Source organism: Eufriesea mexicana, unplaced genomic scaffold (assembly GCF_001483705.2).
Source record: "Eufriesea mexicana isolate 0111107269 unplaced genomic scaffold, ASM148370v2 scaffold3661, whole genome shotgun sequence".
Lineage (NCBI taxonomy): Eukaryota > Metazoa > Arthropoda > Insecta > Hymenoptera > Apidae > Eufriesea > Eufriesea mexicana.
In genome coordinates this window covers 283,971-301,715 of record NW_016911664.1, presented here as the reverse complement: position 1 = coordinate 301,715, position 17,745 = coordinate 283,971, and the positions used below count along the sequence as shown (strand labels likewise).

Sequence of the window (17,745 nt, the reverse complement as noted above, 5' to 3'; positions counted from 1 at the left end):
CACTGTTTATTTCCAAATATTCCCGTTACTTCGCACATTCGAATGATCAAAATACGTCTGACCAATTTTAACCTGCTCCACGTGCAGAGGAAGCTAGACGATTCTATGCACCTATAAATCCAAACGGAAAGGTTGCTTTACAACATACAATCGGGAAAATAACACTCGTTTTAAACGTCTCCTTATTTGCAGATTTATATATATTTTCGAAGAATTTAGAAAAATTGCGATTCGAGCAAAATATTTGGCATAATTCTGAAGAACTCTAGCAGAGGAAATGGTATCAAGAGTGTGATGTCTATAGTGCGTGAACGGATGAACAAGTGACCGCGTGCAAGGATTGCACGGATGAGATATTTATGACCGAGTCGAGTGTAAGCAATGAACCAAAGTCTAGGAATGCGTCCGAGTGTCTGGAGTACCTGGCCCAACGAGGGCGAAATGAGTGATCAACGAAGAGAGCTTGTGTGTGAAAAGAGAGAGTGTTAAACTTTAACACTTTGGCCTACAACCACGTGCGAGACTCGTGGTCAGGTTTTCGAGCCAAAACTGATTATCACGAGCCTGGCCCGTGGTACATCGATCGGACCAAAACTGACTATCACGGGCCTGGCTCGTGGTGCGTCGACCGGCCCAAATGTAAACACCACGTGACACGTCCATGGTTTGTCGATGTTCTCCACTTTAATTATTAACCTTCATTGTTAACTTCTCCCGAATTATACTGTTCTAATAGGTACGACGCCCCACATAAGTCGTATTTGATTGGTACAACTTAAGATAGATTTATTTACGTCTTGGAACCACGCTAACGAATCTTAAATCGTAAGGCAAAGGGTTAAATAAGGGTGCAAAGGTGCGGGGGAAACAAAATACGCGCAGTCGAGTCTTAGTGACTAGAAAATCGTGTGTTTGAGAGTTAGAGTTCGTGTTCCAGGAAACATAGTGTACTATTTTAATTTAAATAAATCTGTTTTGTTATTTAAAAGGAGTCGTTTGTTACACGAGCAGATCTCTGTCTGCGTGGGATTTATTTAGCATTAATCCCACAATTCTTTCCCCGATATCTACCATCGTTATACCGCTACCATTTGTCCGATAGAAATCCAACTTCTATCATCGCGAACTACCGGTCCACGTGTTCCAATTACCGGTTCCTCTTCGTTAAATTTCTTTCAACGACCCCATTCTCTTTTCGAACAATGGAATCCCCGTGGTCGCGAAACCATCGTCTGATGTCCCGACTCGCCCCGATGCAACTTCCTGGCTTCACGCTGACACCTACACCCTGCTCAAGCTTCCGAAACGAAGTACGCGTCTCCGGGAGCAAGCACGGTCGGGTTTACCCAGCGATTTTCTCGCGTTTCTTATTGCGAGAAACGAGCGAGAGGAGCTGCTCGAGAACCGGAGCGAAGAGACGCGTGAAATTGAGCCTGCAACGCGATTCGCGTTTTCCATGAAAGGCGCACCGTGCGTGGAGCAAATGGAGAGAAGGAGCGAATCGTGCTGCAAATTGCACGTCGCCGGCACGCCTGGAATTTCACGGTGAACACGGGGTATCGAATCGGTGGATCGGCGAAAAACGCTTATTCCAGTGAAATCGGTGTCGTCTATGAGTAATTTATCGCTCGATATAGCCGAGACTACTCTTACCTCGCGCCGGGATAATTCGAGGACGAGCTCTTGGACGTTCGTATTTTAGCGCGAAGTAAGACAAATCGGGGTAGAGAATGAAATGGAGAAGCAAATTAGATAGAGAGACTGATTGATTGCAACAAGGGATTCGCTCATAGCGAAGACTCCGCGAATGTTTACTTTGCATACGGAAACAGAGCGAAACCGTAGAAGCTGATTGATCGCGGCAAGCGATTCCACGCGAAAAGAATAGTCGAACGTTCGCCTCGCGTTTAAAATACGGGAGGAATGGTGTAAATAAGGGTGGAAGTTTAATTTACTTTATCCTAAATACTTTTATTCTTCTCTCCGACTTTGTAAGAAATACTGCGAATTTATTTAGTAATTTATTATTTATTTATTTATTTATTTACTTCGATAAGAAATCCATCTTTCGAGAGAAATATAAAATTTGGAAAACTGCAGATCGAGTGAACCGATCTCGATGATTTCGAAGAAGAATGAAATTCTGAATCATTTTTATTTGAACAATAATTATCCTTCCGTTTTAATTTTCGAGATGTAAGTATATTTTTTATCGATGCTAAAATACGGAATTTTCTTTTTAAAACCGGGAAAAGGTAAATCGATTTAGGACAATGTCGATAAAGGAATAGAGTGGTTTGTATTTCTGTGATATCGAGGGATAGTAATTTCATATCTCGAGGTGGTAGAACGCGATACTACGGATAACTAGTTACAACAAACGGTTTACATAACTGTCTAAAAAGCCCTGGATTGTTCGTTCCGTGTTGAAAACTAGAACGAAATGACAGAAGCGAACTCTCGCCAGAGGGTTTATCTCGGGCGTGAGAGTGAACGACGAAGAACGATAAAAGCTGAATAATCGCAGGGAATAGTTGAACGGTGATACAGATCGCTGAAAAAAATTGATCTACGAGCTAACAACCTAGAAAAGAAATCTAAGGAAACAACGATTTCCAAATTTAATCGTTCGAGCAAAAGTAAACCCGTATTAATAACGAATGATTGAACTCCAAAACAAATCCCTTCGAAGACTTATTATTATTTACAACGAACTGATAACTGAAATAAAAAAATGAATTACAAGTATTTCCCAGTAACGACTTCCAAATTTATTCACATACTTAAAAACGAACATGATTTACACGCGTTATATCCACAGCAAATAGTTCAACGCAAACTCAAACAAGACAAATACCATTATCTAGGCGGACTGACAATCTAAAGGAGATCCAAGAAAGTCACCTAGTAGATCTCCTTATTTGATCATGTTTAACACCGAAAAACAAACTACACGCGTCACAGGCGTATCGCGTAACGAGTAATTTCGAGTTCTTGAGTCGTCTCGAATTTTCGAAATTTTGTTACTCGACACTCGATACATCCGCGAGCACAAGATGGCGCAGAGGGTGAATCATCCCTCGATGAAAATCGGAAAATCGACCGCGTGATTACAGGCCATAGTCTCTTCCCCGGAAATCCTAGCAACGAATACCTGAATTCCATAGAAAAAGATAAAATACGCATGGTGGCGTTGTTCCCCGCGCGAATTCGAACAAAGACCACGATCCACGCGGTTAGACGATCTCGCAGACGCGATGATACGCGATTGACTCTCCCTCGATCCGCGATCTCGCGAACAATGGCCATCGGGAACGTGCTCGTGTTTACTTTGCGCATAACAAAGTCCGTGGGAGCTACGTAGTAATCCTGTAACGCTTATCGTACACCGCTGGGCGAGGAGAGTGGCGGGGAGAAAAAATGAGAGGGAACGCACGATAAACGCACCGGGCTCGATACTGTTATTACATAATAAGCCTGCCTTGAACACCTTTGCTTTGGGATCGCCACGATTCTTTCATCTCTCAACCTTCTGCGTGACCAGAATTTTGCTCGCTGGTGAAAAATGGAAATTATTATCCGTCACTGATTTTTGATTCTAATGAAAAATACGAGAATTAATAACAGATATACAGAGATCTTTCGATCCTATGACAGGATGAAAATATTCTTCTCTCGTGAAAGATGAGAATTATAATTCGCCATTTTACTTTAATAGACGTGAGAAATAATAACAGCTATGAAAATATTGTCCCATTTTGGTATAATGGAATACAATTCGATGCCAATGGAATATGAGTGAAATTTGTATTAATGGAGAGAGAAAATATTATTAGCATATAATAGAACAGCCATAAGCAAGTACAATAAAATTAGGCAAATATAGAGATATGGTTACGTAACTTCTAATTGTAAGCCACGTGGTTTTCTGGAGAAGTCTAACTTCTATACGAGGTATTAAAACGTGTAATAATTTAATTTGTACATATTAAAATTTAGCGTTTGCGTTCATATCGAAGACCATAATTTAAGACCGCTTCGAGGTTCTCCCGTTTCTTCCGTCATTACTGCAAGAATACGAAAAAAGTATGATTACGACGAAAGCGCGAAGATAACTTTCCAGACTAATCGAGATCGGTAACTCGTTTTCAAGTGGACTTATGTGACTTCTCAAAATGGATTTAGAGATTTCTCGAGATAAACTCCATCATCGGCGATACGATTTCTTTTATCACTAGACTAGTAATTGCCCATATAATAATAGTTCCATCAATGACTTCCATGTATATTTACGTTTATTTTATATTTCACTATTTATAAAAATAATCTCAAGCTTATCTCTCTGACGTTACTATTTCATATTTGGAATGAACAACGTTGTCTAAAATTAACCATCTCACCTATCGTTCTATTTATTTTTCCCCAAAGTAAATATATTTTTCCAGAATCGTATATCCTAAATTTTTCCCACCACTTTTTCGTACGAAAATCGGATATGCTTCGAAAGCTGCGGAACCTTTTGTTAAAGGGGTTCTGACGCAAAGGAATAGTAGTCAGTGGAAAACTGTGGGAAAACTGTATAGATCTTCATTGAACGGGCGAATGGTTAGAACTGGCCTGTTTAGGGCCACGCAGGTGAAAAGTCGTCTTCAGAAGACTGGAGACAAAAGACAGAACACGCAGGGGAATGGATCGTCTTCACATCGCTGGAATGTAGAGTTTACTTCGCTATTGAATTTTACTACAACACCTTTGTCCCCGGTCCGTGCCTGTCATCGAAAGCACCCACGAGCTGCATACTATATAAAGTGCAGCTTGCACTCGAACGATAATTATAGCACACTTTGCAGTAGCGGGATACCAACGATTCGAAAATACCTCGAAGACAATGATCACGCACGGCGAATGCTTCTCGTTGCGTAGCTTCCTTGGAATTCGCGAACAATTTCTTTCAACCGATCCAATAACCATCGATCAACCTTATCGCGGTCAACGAAGAGACAATGGCAACTCGAACCTTTCATGCGGCAACGTACGCGATTCGTTTTAATTAAAATATGATTCTCACCAGCCGTTCCTTATCTTCGCGATCGAGCGTGAGCAGTAATTAGTCTTCTCGATTGAAAACGCGCGAGAGCGTAATTGCATTTCGCAACTTAAATCGTGGATAAGCGCGATTAATTTCTTTCATCGAAACCGGGTCACGAGGCACGCACCGCAGCGTTAGTTTAGATATTCGCGGGGAATCAAACGCTATCTGCCTCGATTCGTGATCGATCCGAACGTGGAAAGAAAATTGCGCGATAAATAATTTCAAGGATTTTGAAATATTCTTTAAATCTGAACGAGGAGGAATAGACAATGTGGATATTTTAAGTCAAGTATCGTTGGGAATCGTTACTCCCAAGCTTGGTAAATTTTCGTCCGCCGATAGCTGATTTATTGGTCTACTTCTAGGAACCCCAGATAACGTTATTCAGATAAAGAATCATCCAGATACTCTGCTATACCAATAACCAATTACATAACCAATCGAACCCTCGTTTCCTCGCTAGACTAATAAACACAATCCCGGTACTTCGATCTTAAAAAAGGATAAAAAACAAGCAAAGGATCGAAAAGCTTCCGATTTTAAACACGTTGATTACTATGGTGGGCATCGGTGACCGGTGTTGGTCTCCTCAGTGAAGCCATGGTAGTCATCATAACAGTCTTCGACGATACTAATTTTTTAAATTTATATTTCTTTTATTCTAACCATTTTTTGAAAATTTGAAGAACGTAAATAAACAGAGAATTTTGCATAAAAGACATTAATACAATAATTTGCTGTTAACGCGTTGATTACCACAGTGATCATCAATGTCCGGTGATAATAAATTTAATTTTTTAAATTCCAATTTTTGAATACTCGAAGAACGTAAGTAAATAGAGAATTTTGAATAGAAAATATTAATAATTTACATCATTTTTTTTTTGTTATATTGTTTGATTTTAAATTTTATCGTGACCCCCTGAGCGTACTATATAAAAGGTGCGTGGCAATGAAAGCGTTAAGGGCCCAACACTAACAAAGTCTCGCGAATCGATCCTCTTCGTGTATCAAAGATCGTCGAACCCTAAAAAGACGAGGATGGAAAAAGGATGGAAAAAGGATGGAAAAAGGATGGAAAAAGGAAGAACAATCACATCGGCATCGACTTCATTTGCACGCGATCGAGCAAAGATCGACCAAGCGGAAATCGATTCGTCAGGCACGCAACGTCTCCTGAAAGGAGTGCAACGTTTCCTCTTGCAGCACGAGAGATGGTTGGGTCGGTTTGGTCGAGGGAGAAATTAAAGCGTGCATAACCGGCGAAAAGGCCAGGTGGACGGTGCAGGTGCAACGGTGGAAACGAGCGTTCGGGGTACGCGTACCGATCGCAGATGGCTCATGCCGCCTCGACTACGCGATTCGTTTTTGCTTCTTTAAATTTAGTTTCTGCGTCGCCACCGCTTACGTAATTTCGATACTCCCGGCTGCACGCCGGCGAGCAGCCTGTCCAGCGTTACACGACCATGCGATGGTGCACCATCGGCCATTAAGCGGCGGCCATATTGGTCCCGTGACACGAGCGGGATAAATTAAAAAGCGAGATGCGTCCGTGTGCGAGTCCGCGATGGTTCGAGGCATACACGGAAAGCTCCTTTTATAGAACGCGGGATATTTCTAGCTTGACACACCACTCGAAATAATACCTGCATATCGTTGCACGAATCTCGCGTTGCATCGATCGACTCGTGATCGGTGTTTCTTTCCCGAATGACACTTCGATGGAACACACCTGAATCGGATTACGCTGAGCAGAGTTTCATTCGCGCCGAGGAGATGATAATTAGCAGATATGCTTAATTATACGTTTGCCGATGGCAGATTAAATTTGTTGTCGGTGTTGGCATCGAGTGCATGCTGCTCGAGCGTGTGATATAATCAAATTTTTGAATTTTATCTCTCCATTTAACGAGGATTAATCGAGCTCGCTTTCCATCGGGTTTCGTTAATTTCGGTGAAACTACGATTCTCTGCTGGCACGTTAACACGGTCTGCTACGTCTGAATCGTTCGCTGAACGATCACGGTTAGACTGGCGTGTATTTCTTAAATTATAAATCTCGCGCAGCTAGCGAAGGACACTTCGTTTACTTCTTCCACGCATTAAAACAATCCTTCTTTATTCGGACCACACACATCCACGGCTCTCGGAATCCGCATTATGCAACGTGACTTGCCGAGTTATGCCGTCTACGAATTTGGTTAACCGATGTCTCTAAATGCGCTTTGCCGAGGGATTAGTACCCTAGAGGACGGAAAGATTACGTCTCGTGGCACATGAACGTGCTCGTAATCAGTATCGCACATTTTCCACTCTTTCGTTGCGTAACCTAATTAATTAATTATATTAGCAAATTAAATTAAATTTCTTCGAGGCTCGTGCTCGTTCAAGCTCGCCTGCCATTCCGTGCTCTCAAATCGGACAGGTTTATCCGATTTCGAAGATGGTTAGGTTCGTGTCACGAGTAAAATGGTAATTTTAACGAGATCGTCGCGAGGAGTGACAGAGCTATTCGCGAGGAAAAGTACGGTTATGTTGGACGACGTGAAAAATTCCGCGTTGCTTCATAGACAGCCGACAGATGTTCCTCGTGCGTTTTCTCACGGTGGTACTCCACCAGCCGTGGAACTTGGCTTTCCGATACCGTTGGCAAACGATTACCGGGAACAATGACGCGTAGTCGCGATAACACGTAATCCATGCTTCGTGACTAATCGTCCTTGCCGAGATCGTCCTCGTTATCTTCGTCATCGCAGATTACGTTTCACGCAGAAGGTCCCGCGGTACGGACACCGAGTATAAAAATAAGAATCTTGAACGATTAAATCGTGCATTCCGCGAATGCTGAACGAAGTTGCTGGAATATGCACGAAAATAAGACGGTTTCTATAAGGATAAATAAAATCGGAACAGACAGGATTTTTCAGCGGATTTTTATGATAAATAAAATCCACGAACTAGAAGCCTCTCGGAACATGGCAGAATTTTTCTTCGGCAAACCGGTGATCGATATTTGCAATGATAAATAAAATCGGGGAACTAGAAGCCTTTCAGAATATGGCAAGATTTTTCTTCTGCGTATTTTTGCAAACTGGTGATCGGTATTCGAGATGATAAATCAAATCGGAAAACGAGAAGCCTTTTAAAATTATGGCAGGATTTTTCTTCAGCGTATTATTGCAAACCGGTGACCGGTATTCGCAATGATAAATAAAATCGGGAAACGAGAAGCCTTTTAAAACCATGACAGGATTTTTCAGCATATTTTTTGCAAACCGGCGATCGACATTTGCAATGATAAATAAAATCGGAAAACGAGAAGCCTTTTAAAACCATGACAGGATTTTTCAGCGTATTTTTGCAAATCGATGATCGATATTTGCAATGATAAATAAAATCGGGAAACGAGAAAAGCCTCTGTCGTTATAATTTTTGTAATACTTGGTATTACGTAACGTTACATACCATGATACTCTTGCAAGTCTTTTTCCAGATGGAGTTAAATTTTAATTACGAAGCTCGGTAATACTTAAATTATTAAATCACGCAATCACGACAGAGTTTTCTAAGAGTTTCTTGAAATCTCGCGTAATTATTGTTAACGTATTCTTAAATAACACGTCATTTCTGTGATTCTCGAAGACGTCGGAAGAATCCTCTGGAATGATTCAAAATGCCGTATACACTTCTTTTTTCCGTTTTCCAAGTGCTTTAAAAGGTGTATCATTGTTAGAACACCGAGCATGGTCAACAATTATGCCAAAATGCTTCGTTTACCAGCGGTACCTGGTTGAAAAAGGCAACTCTACTCGATGAATCATGGAAATGGTTTTTCTCTCCTCTTTAAGCACGATTACCATAAATTGCTATCGCACGCTGTTTCTTTTCCCCTTGACTGAGAGGTAACATTTAAATACAGTCAATGTTTTGCGCATTCACCAAAGGTATTTAGTCTTGCGAGTATTTCTCCTTTGACTTCTCATTATCGAAGTCGCGTCGTCGTAATGAAAATTTATCGTCGTCCTTCTTCCCATGGAGACCATGGCAGCGGAACGAAATTAATTACAGGATTAATGGAGACATAATAATATAATCTCGAAAGATGTTTAATCAAACGATGTTCCATAACGGGATCTTTTTCCTCGATCACGATCCTTCATACTTGGGAAAACATTGTTGCTCGTGTCAAATACAAACTACCATGCAGCGAAATCGAAGATCGGCTCGAAACAATTTCTTCGCAAATATTTGCGTCGAGGAAGCTGGAAAGCAACTACCTCATATTTTTTGCCGAAATGCAAACATTTGCGCAGTACATACAATAACGCGCCATGATCAACGAGTCGAGAGTACTTCTCATTTTTGGTGCATGAACGCGTACAGTCGATTAGCGTTAACTTCGTGGTGTATCCATATCGACTAGAGCATCCTTCGATCCCGAGAAATGGATGATCGATAAAATTCGTGTCGTGCAAAAATGATTCTTGCTTATTTATTCCTGCGATCGACTTCGTTGATCTCGAGATCGTACACCTTAAATAAATTTCTTCGTAATCCGTTTCGCGCCAATTTTATCCGAAAATTCCGATATTTCCAACTTCTCCGAGATAATTTATTCACGCCTATATTTATTCAAGAACCTAAGAGTCACGTAACTTTTTTTAGGAATGCTGATTATCACTTTGGAGAGGTAACAGGAGTACTACGCGAATACGTTTGATAATCGGTTGAATAAAAAGAGCTCGCGGAGGCAGAGAAAAGATAGCAATTCTTATCGCGAGTTGCGCGATAATGTTACATAAAAGTTTATATATTGAAAAATTGGCCAAATAAAAAGCTTATATAATTACCATTACATAACATTATGTATTATCTATTTCGTTTCATCCGGGAGCGAATGCAAACGGAAACGCAATGACACGATAGACGTAACTTTTATCAACGTGTTCTGTTTGCAATTTAAAATGAAACGAGAGTACAATTGCAATGATAAAATTTCACGACGCGAAGAACGATTTTCATTCGACATGGAGCAACTATTTCTCGCTCTTCGAAAGCTGAACGTTAGAACTGTCAAACTCGAATGATCGATCCCAGACTTTTCATTTCCACGTTTATGGCAAAAGTACAACCGTTGTCGACGAGATCGATACGCTTTCGTTCGAATGGATACGTGATTATACATGTCTGATTACTTCCGTCATGTGACTTCGATTGTCATTAGCTACGTATACTATATTTAAGCACGAGTTTCAAATCGATAGTTCCGGTGTTAACCCTTTGCACTCGATGATTTTTTACCGAAGTTTGTCTCCTCAGTGAGGCCATAGTGATCACTAGTGCCTAGTGTCTATCTAGGCGATACTAAATACTTAATACTAATAATCCTTTGCATTCGAGGAATTTTTCGTCACAGAAAAACAGTAATTCGAAGATTTTCTGCCATAAAGTCGAGGATATTTTTCAAACGGTAAATAAGAAATTATATGCAAATTAAAACGTAGAATTATTTTACTTCGATGTTCCACGCATCGTTGGGTAATTGTAAATTTGATATATTAATTAACATCCATCTTTAGAATCTGATTAAATGGCGACTGAGAGGCGCCTCTCGAGTGCAAAGGGTTAAATTAATCGTCGTATCTGTGGAACTGCGAAAGCTGCAATGAGATTGCACGGGGAAAAATAAAGATTGGAGAAATCGCGGAGATATTAAAAGGTCTTTTGTTTATGCACGCAGGCGTTTCCTGTATTTACGCGGTGCGTAGATGGAAAATAAAACAAGATTACCTCCACGTTTAACTTCACCCCTCCTTCGATATCGCGGTCTAAAAATATCGGTATCCATGGCATACGACACGCAGAGCACACGGTGGCATTAGTCTAGCATAGCTGGTACAGAGAGGCGCGTATGCATCTACTCTGGAAAGAATTTCAATCATTCGGATGAAACGGGATGATCTCACGTGCGAGAGAGGATCCCGCGGCACGTGCCGCGTTCGCTCGGAATTAACGCGTACGCGATGCGCTAGATTTTCCGTGGCGAGCCGGTGCATTCGGCGCAGAAAGTCTTTGTGTCCGCGGTACATGCACCGTGTCCCGCCGAACGGGCCGCGGCGTTCGGAATAATCTGGCCTCTCGGCACTCCCGACATTCCCTCGCGGTCTCCTTCTCGCTCCCGCGGCCCGTCCCTCTGCGCTTCTCCCTTTCTTCCTCTCTTTCTCCCGAAGCGCGTTATATAAGAACCCCGACTCAGACTGGCCGTGAACTTACCGACGTCGTCGTCGTCTTCGCATTCGAACGCAGCCGTCTCCCTTTCCACGCGCGAGCCCGTTCGGTGCACTCGGCGTGCACCGAAGAGGGAGAAGGAATGCGATCGATTCAGTTATTCTTTCCAGTGGGACCGAGAGAATCGCTTTACCTGCCGGCTGCAGCCGCCGCTTTATCTCGCGGCACAAACTCGCCGAGTCTCCTCGCCGCGCTCTCGTCCAACCGAATATCCCTCTGGGAACAAATCCGCCATGATTGGCTAGCGAGCGTTACGATTGTCCATCAGGGGGGCCAAGAATATATTTTTCTTTTAATCTTCGAATTTTCCCGAATGTCGTTTCAATTTTTGAAAATGTTTCGCTGAGTTTCTATGAGCTATGTGAAAGAATTTCTTCCTTTGTGTTATATTGTCAAATCGGAAATACCTGTGGGCAGAAATCGGCCATGGCTGAGTAGAGAGCTTTACGATTGGCCATCAGGAGGACGAAGAATTTCTTTTCTTCGCAATTTTCGAATTTTCCCGAATGTCGTTTGAATTCTTGGAAATGTTTAGCTGAGTTTCTATGGACGATATAAAAGAATCCTTTCTTCCTTTGTATTACATTGTCAAATCGGATATCTCTCTGGGGACGAATTGGCCAGGGATGCAGAGGGAAAGTATTTTGTCGATTAGGAGAACTAGGAATTTTCCTGAGTATCGTTTGGATTCTTAGAAATATTTGGGTGAGTTTCTATGGACGACGTAACAGAATTCCCTCCTTTGTGTTACATCGTAAAATCGGATATCCCTGTGGGAACAAATCGGCCATGGATGGATAGCGAGCGTTATTATTGTCCATCAGGAGGACCGAGAATTTCTTTTTCCCTTAATTTTCGAATTTTTTCGAATTTTTCCGAATATCGTTTGAGAATTCTTGGTAATTCTTCGCTGAGTTTCTATGGAAGATGTAACAGAATTTCTTCATGTGTATTACATCGTCAAATCGGATGTCCTTGTGGGGATGAATCGGCCAGGGATACATGGAAAAAGTATTTTCCTCCTCGATTAGGAAAACTAGGAATTTTCCCGAATATCGTTCGAATTCTTCGAAATATTTGGACGAGTTTCTATGGACGATATAAAAGAATTTCTTCCTTTGTGTTGCATCGTCCAACCCGATATCTCTATGAGAAGAAACGAACCACGAATGGGTAGTCAGGGATAGTTTCCTGGATTAGGAAAACTAGGAATTTTCTCCCTTTCATACTATTGCAATTATCATAAATATTGTTCGAATTTTTTCAAATATTTTGATGCGTTTCCATGAACGATATAAAAGAATCTCCTTATTTATAGTACATCTTCCATGCGAATATTCTTATGAGAACAAATGGACCATAAATGAATCGTGAGGATTAGGCTTGTCCTTCGAATATCCTTTAATCTTCAGAAAATAACGTTTCGATGAGTTTCTAAGTTCCCAACGGTAGACATAAACAAATTTCTTTGTTCTTTGCGTTATCCAAATGAGATTCGTATTTAAATTTGTTTAGAATTGGTCCATAGCAAGAAGTCGCGGATTTATTGTCATAGTCGATGATTCAACTGTACCGTACGTGGCAAGGACGTATCAGGCTTGATTTATTTTCAGAATAATAAAACTAACCGAAGGAGAATACCTTGCTGCGAGTACCGAATGAACATGTTTGTAAGAAATGTATTTTAGGACCGTATTTACGTTTCGGGGATGCCGCTGAAGGAACTCTTTCAACGTTTCGCGGCTCTGTTATTGTTTTTCGTTTAATATTCTTCGCGATAAACTGCGAACGAAATGTTAGAATTATACTAACTTCCACGACTGTCTATTCTCGACTCTGCGATCTGAACCGTACTTACATAAATACCAAACTTACGTAAAATTCTTTAAACTCGTAACAAAATTCACTTAAACAAACGAGATTCGATATTTGGTTAAACTAAATTTCATTTTTCATGCAAGAAACTTCCACGTAACGCGTCCAATGAAATTCCACGAATATTTTTACTATGACGTTTAGAAACGATGGAAGGAAGATGCAAACCATCGAAAACATTCCGAGCCGAGTGGATTATGGTTATGGCGAAGTGGAGTCTGATTATGGCGTCACGGATTAAAAAATAGAAACGAGTATACGAGACGTTTGGACGTCTGGGAATCTGGACAAAGGAGTCTGTGCTCGTGCTGCAACGAGGTCGTCAACCAGGACTCGAACCGGAGCGATTAAAGTCCACCTATGCGAGACGGAGGAACAGGAATCGCATTCATGCCGCGAATAACACGTTAATCCCGCGTCCAAACGTTTCTTTCCTCGCATTTTCATTCCTAACAACGGAAACTAATTTTAGAAATATTTTCCACAAATTTTCAACATCGTGCGCGGAATTTTATACTACCGTGTAATTGCTTCGATCACCTTCGCACGATTATCTTCGATTATACGATTTAATTTTTATCAGCGAAACGATGAAAAGTTATTTCGTCGTAAGTGATAGAGCATGAAAGATCTGGTTGAATTAGAAGGAGCAGGTAAAAATTAAAGCGTGGGCAAAATAAAATTCGCAGTACCCCAACAGAGGTTAAAGACCTTACTTTAGAAATACTTGAAGGAGCACGTCCAACGGGGTACGTGTCTCTTCTCTCTCGGCAACTGATCCAGGATTTTTGGGTCTTCTTCCACAGTGGAAAAACTCTCCTACTACATACCCTTTTAGGCCACGTCATAAATTTCTTACGTCTACTCCAACAGTCTACTCGTACCTTTCGTTGAATCAACCATGCCATTAACGACTGAAAGAATCTAACTTAACCCCCTTGTTCTATGATTCAAGATTCAACACCATGCTCCCAAAACGTAAACAGAACTACCGAGCCTTCGATGTACCACGAGCCAGGCTCGTGATAATCAGTTTTGGCTCGAAAACCTGACCACGAGTCTCGCACGTGATTGTAAGCCAAAGAGTTAAAGAATGAATAATCGCGTGAAAATAGATGATCCGTCTTGCATAATTAAACGATACGAAAAATTCGTTGATTGCCATATTTTTAGATATCCACTCGGATCCATACGAGACCGGCCTATTTCGAGCAGAAAGAGTTAAAAATATCGTTCTCGACAACCGGCAATAAGTACCATCTTCGATGCATACTCGAACGTTTTAAAATCCCCCGTTTACGATTTTTCCCGGCTCTACGGTACTCGTGCTCAGCCGTACTACCCGAGTACTCCTTGGACAAATAAAGCGTGCAAATTGAACGGCGAGAGAGTTGGAAAAAAGAGAAAGATTAATTCGTTGAACGGAATCGAACGACGCTAACTCACGAAGAGAGAGAAGACACGCTGCGTCGTTTAAGCAGAGGAGTTTCTAACAAAGAGGGTAAGGACGAGCGCGTATGATTTACAGCGTTGTTTGCGAAAACGCGAAACGCAACTCCGACAAAGAGGAGAAAAGAAAACATATTTTCCGGACAACGCGACGAACGTTATCCAGAGATTGAGCACGTAGTAAATATTCGCGTGCTGGAACGGAATACCGTTGAAGAAGCCTTCGCTGATCGATCGCAGTTCGTTGACAGCGATCGTCTCTCGATCTCGAGTCTCCGTTGCTTCCCTTCATCGATCGCGTCGCGCTATCTTCGAAATCGGGACGTGCGAATTAATTCGATCTTCTGCGGTTCGTAACGCTATCCGGATTCGCTGTTTCGCAATGATCTTTATGTAACCACTTTGTAATCCCTGGTGAGAATTCAGCAGCACCGACGAATTTTTCTCGTACGCAAATCGCGCGTTTCTGCGACTCGCGTGTTGCATAAAAAGGAAAACAAAGGACGAACCGACCCCGACTGCGCGGGGCTAAATCGAGACGCGTCCACTGGCTTATTTCGCGCATACGCTAGTTTCCGTTCGGTAACGCGAAAAAATTCACGTTTACATTGGGGTAAAAATAAGCCGTCGTATAAATACCGGTTTCACGGTTATTATCTCGAGAAAGTTTCTACGAACTCGATAAACAGAACTGATCTACGCGTCTTCGAAACCGGTGGAGAGCCGCGAAATTTATCGGTCAGGTCGAATTTAAAGGAACACCGCGCGTTTTGGCAGGACAGGATCGAAAAAGGAACAATTTATCTGATAAGGAACAAATATCTGTAAGAAACCAAGCATGTAACTAATTCGACAACGAAAGAGCAAACGCGTACGTACTTAACCCCAAAATCGAATAGGAAGAAAATTTTGACAGCGTTGGATAATGTCAGAAATGCCTATAAAAGACCTGTAAAGGAAGGTGTCGGAATTTCTTATAATATACGCGATATGTAAAATCGAATAGGAAGAAAATTTTGACAGCGTTGGATAATGTCAGAAATGCCTATAAAAGACCTATAAAGGAAGGTGTCGGAATTTCTTATAATATACGAAATGTCGATATTGGATTCCTGGAATAATTTGAATCATCCGCAAAGTACCGCGGATAAGCGTAGAAAGAAGGCGCGTGGTAATTGGAGGAATTTTCAAAGCAACGAAAGGCAAAGAAGGAAGAAGCTAAAAGCTGTCACTCACCGAGATGCACCGCGAGGTTGTACCTCTCGAGGGCTTGACCCAGGTGGCCCTCCTTCATCAGAATGTCACCCTCGTGTCTCGCCCTGCTGGCCTCTGCTTCGCGTGGCCACCACTTTTCCACCAGTCTCTGCACCAGCACATTCGTCTCACTCACAGCGACGATCTTTTGCCCGCACACGCGACAGCTTTTGCCCGGCTCCACGCAGTTCTTGCAGTACGTATGGCCGCAGTTCGTGGTCACCGGTTGGCAAAGGGTTCCCTCGCAGAGAGAACACGCGAACGACGTCTCGATCTTCCTCCTGAAGCCGGTGGCCGTGGTGGCTGCACCGGACAATTCGTCCAACAACGCGTTCGCCAGGTGCTTCAATCTCTCCGGTGGCACGGAGCCCACCGCCAAACACCTCGAGTAAACACCGATGGACTCCCTGATCCGACCACACTTGGCCAGGGAATCCCCGTAGCCGACGAGCACCTCGAAGCTCGGAGCTTGCTGTTTCAAGCTACGCTCGTACATCTCCACCGCTAGACGATAGTTGCGCGAGGCGAAAGCTTCTTTTGCCAACTCGGTCATATTCGTGGTCGCCGATGAATGTCGAAAAACTAACAACTTTCCTCGTTCGAGATCGGTCTCGTTGTTTCGGGGAAACGACGCGCGTCCGCTGTGCCCGGGGAATTACGTGCACGCGTGGATCGCGGGGTAAACTGCACGGCGCGATCCGCTGGTCGATAACTCGCAGAGGGCAAGTTTCGCAACAATGCGCATCTTACTTCATCGAGCCACTTCGAGAGATCGTAGCAATCCTTCCTAGTTGCTCTTCCTCTTCTCCGTGAGTCTCTGTTTTGAAAAACAAAAACGACGATCGTATCGATCGGTTGCCCGGAAAACACGAGCCGGTGTAACGGGAGGAAACACTCGACGGAGGGAAATTCTCGGGACGAGCCGAATGTTTATCTCGACAGTCGTATCGACGCTCTAGGAAGCGCTGGCCCGTTCGATAAGTGGATCGGTCGGTCGGTGGCGCGTTTGACAGCTGGCTGGCTGGCTGGCCGGCCACGCGGTAAGAGTATTCACGGCGCACAGCACGCAGAGACGCTACGCACAGCACGACGGCGCACTGACGACTGCTGGCTTGGCTGTCACCGCTCGCTCGAGCCACTGTCAGAAACGTAAACCAACCGGGCAAGCAGCAAGAGGGGTGGCCGGCAGCGGTGGTGCGGTGGTGGCGGCGGCGACGGCGTCGGTGCAACCGTGGTGGCAAGCCAAGCGGCGACGACAGCGCCGCGCCGCGGTACACACACCTTCGACTCTTCGCTGCCTCTACCTCACCAACTGTTTCGTGATAGCACACGCGGACCGAGCTGTATCACGGGTCTACGTTCTACGTAGGCGTTCGCGTCGGTGTCGAGCCACACCCCCCACTACGCAGCTCAGGCATCATCCTGCCACCACGAAGATCCCCCTTGATCCCTTCGGCTTAACCCCTGCTGCTGCTTCTGCTTCTAGCCTCTTCTTAACCTTATCGGGACGTGTGCTGCTGCTCTTTTAAACTAACAGTTCCACCTTCCACTAAACCGAGCGTCCATGTTCCACGAATTTCTCCCTTTTCCCGTTTTATCTCGGCTCCTCTGTCTCCTCTCTCCGGGGGCGAATATCCTGCGCGCGATCATCCGTGTAAACACAGCGATCGAAGAATCTCTCTCGCACGGTGCTCTTATCGCGACGCGTTGTCCGAGTCTCGTTCATCTCGCGGTCCACATAGTCGCCGAGTATCAACAGGCTCCTCCGGAGCGCGTCTTCGTGGTAC

General features: G+C 43.3%; 1 protein-coding gene across 1 annotated transcript in view; it reads right to left on the bottom strand.

Moving 5' to 3' along the window:
• The window catches only part of LOC108551046 (LON peptidase N-terminal domain and RING finger protein 3), a 77,154-nt gene extending 60,008 nt beyond the window's left edge, over positions 1–17,146 (bottom strand). The window contains exon 1 of the mRNA XM_017905045.1: positions 15,941–17,146. Coding sequence (XP_017760534.1) covers positions 15,941–16,511 — 571 coding nt within the window. The 5' untranslated portion in view covers positions 16,512–17,146. The remainder of the gene's footprint in view (positions 1–15,940) is intronic.
• Positions 17,147–17,745: the final 599 nt, after the last annotated feature.